Here is a 7,046-nt window from a genome sequence, read left to right as displayed (position 1 = left end):
TTTGGTACAACCGTCGTACTTGTACATGTGAATTCCTATGTAAAACTTTGCTTGTATATTGTGGTCTTGCCCTACTGCAGAGGGTCATGAGTGAATAATTAAACACGAATCTACATAACTCGGGGATGCTTTCATATACATGTAAATATGACCAATCATGGCTTTGCAGTTCTTGATAAAAACAAGAGGCCCAGGGGCCACAGCGCTCACCTGAGCACATCAGGCTTGAATTTAACCCCCCCCCCTCAGGCATTCATCATTTGAGCAAACTAGAATCTACACTAGCTGAGGATGATTCCATATAAATATCACTAGTCATAGCTTTGATGTACTTGAAAAGAAGATTTTAAAAGATTCCCCTATATATCCATATGTAAAATTTGGGTCGGCCATTTTGGCCCCACCCTAGCTCCGGGGGTCATGATTTGAAAAAAAATGAATCTACACTACCTGAGGATGATTCCACATGAGTTTCATCTTTCCTGGCCCAGTGGTTCTTGAGAAGAAGATTTTTAAAGATTTTTCCTATATATTCGTATGTAAAACTTGGGTCGGCCATTTTGGCCCCACCCTAGCCCCGGGGGTCATGATTTGAACAAACTAGAATCTACACTACCTGAGGATGATTCCACATGAGTTTCATCTTTCCTGGCCCAGTGGTTCTTGAGAAGATTTTTAAAGATTTTTCCTATGTATTCCTATGTAAAAACTTGGGTCGGCCATTTTGGCCCCACCCTAGCCCAGGGGGTCATGATTTGAACAAACTTGAATCTACACTACCTGAGTATGATTCCACAGGAGTTCCATCTTTCCTGGCCCAGTGGTTCTTAAGAAGAAGATATTTTTAAAATGCCATTAATTTTTCTCTAATTCATAATTATCTCACCTTGGGAAAGGACATGGCCCTTCATTTGAACAAACTTGAATCCCCTTCACCCAAGGATACTTTGTGCCAAGTTTGATTGAAATTGGCCCAGCGGCTCTTGAGAAGAAGTCGAAAATGTGAAAAGTTTACAGACAGACGGACAGACGGACAGACGGACAGACAGACAGACAGACAGACGGACGCCGGACAAAATGTGATCAGAAAAGCTAACTTGAGCCTTCGGCTCAGGTGAGCTAAAAACCCATATATATTCCTATATAAAATTTTTCTCGTTCACTTTGGCTCTGTCCCATCCCAGTGAGTAATGAATTAAACAAACTTGAATCTACACTTTGTGAAGACGCTACCAAATTGAAATGACCAAATTTACATTTTTCGTGACACAGTGGTCATTGAGAAGATGATTTTAATAACATGTCAGCAAATTTTCACTTTTTCTGAATTATCTCCCCCTCAATGGGAGCGCAACCCTTTATTTGAACAAAGAACTATATATGATCAGACCCAAATTGGGCCACCTAAAATCATCATTTTAGAATCATATTCCAATACCTTTGATAAATATTTGTTTTGTAGAAGAGATATTTTTCTCATTTATATACACTCATTGGCTGTAAATGACGTGAAATAATGCTATTTTGCTATCTAACGAAAAAATCCAAAAATGTGCCCTATTTTTTATTGTTTTTCTTATGAGAAACAAAGAGCACAGTGAAGAACATACATGAATTTTCTGCCACTAACTAGTATTTGATAGATAAATCTTTCTTAAAAATGTAAAGTTTGTTTTATTCTACGCTCAATATTTTCTAGAAGAAAAACTGCTTGAAAATAAGCAGTTTTATACAAAATATGCTAAAATGTCGGAAGAACTTTATGAAATCGTATTTATAAATCAACGGCATTTTGATTAAATTGAAAATAACCAATAGATGATGCATGTTTATCTGTACAAATAAAGCTATATATAAATTAAAATTACATTACAATGCTTAGTGGAAAGTTTGGTCAAAAATGGCTCAGTGATTTTGGAAGAGAAGTAAAAAATGTGAAAAGTTTTTAGACGTACGGACAGCTTGACTGACTGACTAAGGACAAAATATGATTAGGAAAGTGCACTTGAGCTTTCAGCTCAGGTGACCTCATATATAAATAAATAAATAATCATAATGTCCTATTGCGCCCCCACCCTTTCCCCTGGGTCATAATTTGAACAATGTAAAATCTACACTACATCAGATATATTTTCACCTAAGTTTTAGCTTTTCTGGTCCAGTGGTTCTTGAGATGAAAAATTTTAAATAACCCATTTTAATTTTTGTCGTTTCTTGATTATCTTCTCTAGGAAAGAAGACTCATTTTTTTTTTGCATTTTATGTTTTACATATCCCTTCACCCAAGGATGCTTTGTAGAAAATTTGGTTCAAATTAGCCCAGTGGTTCCTGCAAAGAAGTTGAAAATATGAAAAGTTTACAGACGGACAGACGAAAAGCTAGACGGAAGGATGGACATTGGATGATCAGCTGCGTCACTTTCTTCTAGTAAATTATACGTGCCAGTAGAAGATACCCCAGTAAAAGACTTCATTATCTTTCTTATTCCGACTATAGTCATAAACAAGGTCATTATCACTATCAAAACTGTGTTAAATATTGTCAAAACTAAAACATAGTTGTATCCGCTGATGTTCTGAACGTCTTGTCTTTGAATGGGTCCAGCACTAAAAAGAGAAACACAATGTTTCATTATGTAATTACAAAATTCGTATACAGGTTTCCGTACAAACCGATATATATGAGAATATTTTGTCTATCTTATCATGACCAAATTTAATTCATGATGTTCATGAGTATGGAATCCGGATAGGGCCATGCAGTTCACTATCGCATCATCGCACCATCGATAGTTGGGTTGATAATGCGATGACACGATAATGCGATGACGATGAAGCAATGGTACGATAAAGATGAATAATTGAGAATGCAATAATCATGGAAAGAATTATTGTAAAATCATCAATATATTCAGAAACTGAATCTCAACTCAAATCCAGCTATCATTTAAAACACGTGGGACAGCCAGAACATATAACTTACTTGGAAAAAAACGAAAAAGAAACTTTCATGTTTGTATTTTTTTTTCACGTCAGAAATCTACGGGAAAAAGTTATCGCAAGGGCATAAACTTGTTTCTTAGAAAATATTTACATTTGTTTATATCTCTCTTAGATGAACCTATTGAAGAGAAAACATGTTCAATTCTATATGAACTTTATTTGGGGGTCAGAGGTCATAGCACGATCGAATCGATCGGCGAGTTGATATCTTGTTTACATATATTTCTGTCTGTTTTCGGAACTACTAAGTTAAAAGCGATGATAAAGGTAAAATATCTGACACATATAGATATTTTTATTCAACAGATGTTCAATAGATCTTCCTTTGGTGTGAAGAATGTTTTAAAGACTATAATAATAAATAAAGCCGAAAAATGACTTACCTTTTCAACCCTAAATTTCTTTGAAGTTATGTTAAATAAAACAAGGGTTATCAACGCTTTTGACTTCAAATATATTAAAAAATCATAACATAGTAAGATTATTCTCGGTGGGGATCATTGTTCTTACATTATAAACACAGAATTCTTGAAATGGACTGCTGAACATCATTGTAAATGTCCAAATGTTGAAGCAAAACGAACTTTTAAACTAGACAAGTTCTAAGCCCCCTAGGTCATTGCGCGTCACAATATAGCAATGCAGCGGCCCGTTAGTGTAACAAACACAGTTTTATTCGTCTCAAATGTTGATATAAGCAATAAACAACAATGTTAAAAAGTTCACTAGGAAATGAACTTTTAGTTGGTACGTGATCAAATCTACTGAGAAGCCCTTCGGGCTTCACAGAGTTTGATCACGTGACCAACTAAAAGTTCATTTTCCAGAGAACTTTTTAACATTGTTGTTTATTTCTTAATTAGTTTTCCACTTTTAGCTGCAACTTAAACAATTCGCAAAAAGTCGATAAAAAAGGATATCAACTGTTCCTACGCCCTTTGAAGTGAAAACGTAGATGGTGAATATCTTGGGTATCTCCACTTATGTATTCGGATTTGAAAGGGAGTTAGCTGTAGTAGTTTGTCCCCTTTCTGATATTTAATTAAGGTTGTCGGCATGCATTTAAATGTTTTGAATGTATTACTTGATAAATAAATCTCTCACCAGTTTTTCTATCGTCCACTGGTTTCTCCATTTTCTGGCTAATTTCAAAATAGTTCATTTTATTACTTCCGTTTGATTTCCTCTCAATAGATCGCCATTTGCGTAATTAATTTTAAACACAGTTTCATCGAAATATGATATTTGGTTTATGAATATTTCTTTGAAATTTCTTTTGTGAATTTCAAACATTTAAAACAAACGAACATACACTGCTTTGTTCAGCTTTATCTAACATGCAGATAACTTCCGTCTCCAATTATAACATCTCTCAGCAATTTAACTTCTGGGACAAAATTTGCAGCTCGCGGTGGTGGCGTCAGTATATGGGTGATAATACTCGTGAAGGACGTCAAACAATATGCAACTTATTATACCAACTCTTCCAAACACTAATCTGTACGGTGAAATATCTGTCGTCTCATGTGATATAGCATTATACGCAAGATTGCCCCAGTCTGTCTGATTTGCACTCATATACGAGGGTCGTTAAAAAATTACGCGGACTCTGCTAGTATTTACTCTTACAGACGTAACGTAATTATAAATTTTCACAGAGATATGTATTTTAATGATTCCAATAATTTTTTGGCAAATCTTCTGTATTTTAAAAATTCTTCTATAATTATCGGTATGATGATATCGCTGATGGAGAAGTACGGAGAAGGACAAAAGATTTGAAACAAAAGCATGCAACAAAAATTAACTAGTTAATTTTAAAAAATTAAACTCGTTAATTTTCTATAATTCGTGATATTTTTTGACAAAGGTCACGAATGCATCTTTATATTGTTCAATTATTATGTATTTAGATTTCTGACGTGATATTTGAGGTACTAACTTTTTCTCCAAAGTGATTCCAGAGAAAACGACTGTGAAAATGACATCTCTTGAATTGACGGAGCACCACATTTGTTAAATTATGTGTAATGCTCAAGATATCGCCAACATAGATGCAAAATATGCATAATAAAACATGTAGTAAATTAGGGTATTTGTGACATTTGTCTACAAATAGCAGATCGGATTTTTAGAACGTTAGACCTCTGTAAAAAGTTATACGGGAGGACGGGAAGATTATCGACGAAAACTTTATCCGAACCGTAAAGAACGTGATTGAAAGTCACCAATGTCTTACTATATCTCATAAATACCTGCAGATTTTGGTTTCAAAAAAAATGATTTACCTGTTTAATAGATTTTAAGCTTAGCAAGAAATGGTGCATGGATGTTGAGTATAGAAGGTAACCCAAACTGTACAGGAACTCTTGGGAAAATGTTGAGAAAATGAAAGTTAAATCAAATATTTTTATAATGCCTGTGACGTCGAAGATTTTGCCGCTCCATGACTTAATGATATGTCCTGATAAATCCCCCAGATATTAGTTTACAACATTTAGATATGAAATTTTGAAGACCATATAAGTAAAGATTCTTTTATTTTATGTGTGACAATTTTGCCGTCAAAAATTTTTTCTGTGCGACAAGTCCGCTTGATTTTTGAACTGCCCTCATAGTTTTACTGCATGTCTTTAATTGTGTGATCTATTATGTCCACCATTACGTCAGACTGCAAAACTGTGATGTTCTCAACAAATGTACTAAAACATTACATATTCGTGCTCTGATTTCGGAAATGGTCCTGCAGTGTGAACTGCAATTCTTTTAAGGTGGCTCATTAAATCCAGAAATTATTTTAAATTTCATTACAGCATCATTTTTAATGTAGATGTCAAATATCCAAATGGAGGTATTGATATCATAAACATTTTTTAGTGAATTTTTAAATCTTTTTTTTTCTAATTTTAGTGTTTTATTTCAAATTTATTATTACCAAAATTCAAAACTTTCAGTGTCAATTGCTCTTCTTTAAATAAGTACACACAATGAAAATACTTCATAATACCTAATATCAATTGTATTAAAAGAATTAATTAAGTTCTCCTAAATAGTTCTCCTATTGTCATTTTCTTTTTAATCTGTGCATAAAATATTAAGAAAATTAGCTCTGAAGGGAGAAGGAGAGTATTTCAATAAATTGCATGTGTCAAATTGAATGAGTAATGTTTTAAGAATAAGCATAATAAATCCGTTACTTTGTTTGAATTACTGTTTACATCATTGCATGTTTCGACTATATTTAAAGCGATTTTAATGTTAAGGTCATATTATAAAGGTACCTGTACAATTCGTCCCTAGAGAAAAACAGCCGAAACACTAGAGATTTGTTTTTTGTGTAGTAAGTCATCAGAAAGTGGTGTAATGAGCCTCCTTACATGTTTTTTTCTTAGCTCAGGAAATTGTTCATGTGTGATATCTCTTTTCCTCACCTAACAAATATTATAAGCTGATACAAAGTCCTGATTATACTGACGTATTATAAGAAACAATAATGTGGATTTCTTACTAGTATTCTCGTTATAATGCTTTTTGTACTCCTATATGTCATACCACAGCACATGACAGATGTTTCGAATTCGTAGTTAGCATATTTTATTTCCTCATTTTTGTCTACGAATACACATCACACCACAGATAATGCACAATAAGTCCCATCTTGATTACCAGAATTTACTCCGAATTTTCTCCAGGTATCACTGATACTGGAGTTTTTAAAAATTATTTTCCTGCCATTGAATTGATTATTACTTGCATTCACCTGTGTTTACCCCGATTCTTACGTATATATCATCATGGGCTGCGTACGTGCTTTTGCTCTGCAGTTCTGTTAGATTTTGTGTTTAGAGAAAGCGTATCATCAGAACATTACGAAGTATTTAAATGAACATCGTTTTTTCCTCATCAAATACTGTAAACATATTACATTTGGTGGTGTATTCTTGTTATCGCTTTTGGCGGAAAGATACTCCCGCTAATTCAAGTATATCGCTAAATGTCTTAAACATTGATAAACATCGAATAAGAACATCAAGAAATATGCT

General features: G+C 33.8%; 1 protein-coding gene across 1 annotated transcript in view; it reads right to left on the bottom strand.

Annotated features, from left to right (window-relative positions):
- Positions 1–1,791: 1,791 nt before the first annotated feature.
- Positions 1,792–7,046, bottom strand: part of LOC134264392 (uncharacterized) — a 34,514-nt gene continuing 29,259 nt past the window's right edge. Inside the window, exon 5 of the mRNA XM_062746684.1 lies at positions 1,792–2,607. Coding sequence (XP_062602668.1) covers positions 2,358–2,607 — 250 coding nt within the window. The 3' untranslated portion in view covers positions 1,792–2,357. The remainder of the gene's footprint in view (positions 2,608–7,046) is intronic.

The sequence above is a fragment of the Saccostrea cucullata genome, unplaced genomic scaffold, assembly GCF_032062105.1.
Source record: "Saccostrea cucullata isolate Sc308-1 unplaced genomic scaffold, CSIRO_AGI_Scuc_v1 ctg455, whole genome shotgun sequence".
In the NCBI taxonomy this organism is placed as follows: domain Eukaryota; kingdom Metazoa; phylum Mollusca; class Bivalvia; order Ostreida; family Ostreidae; genus Saccostrea; species Saccostrea cuccullata.
This window is presented reverse-complemented; position numbering and strand designations above follow the sequence as displayed.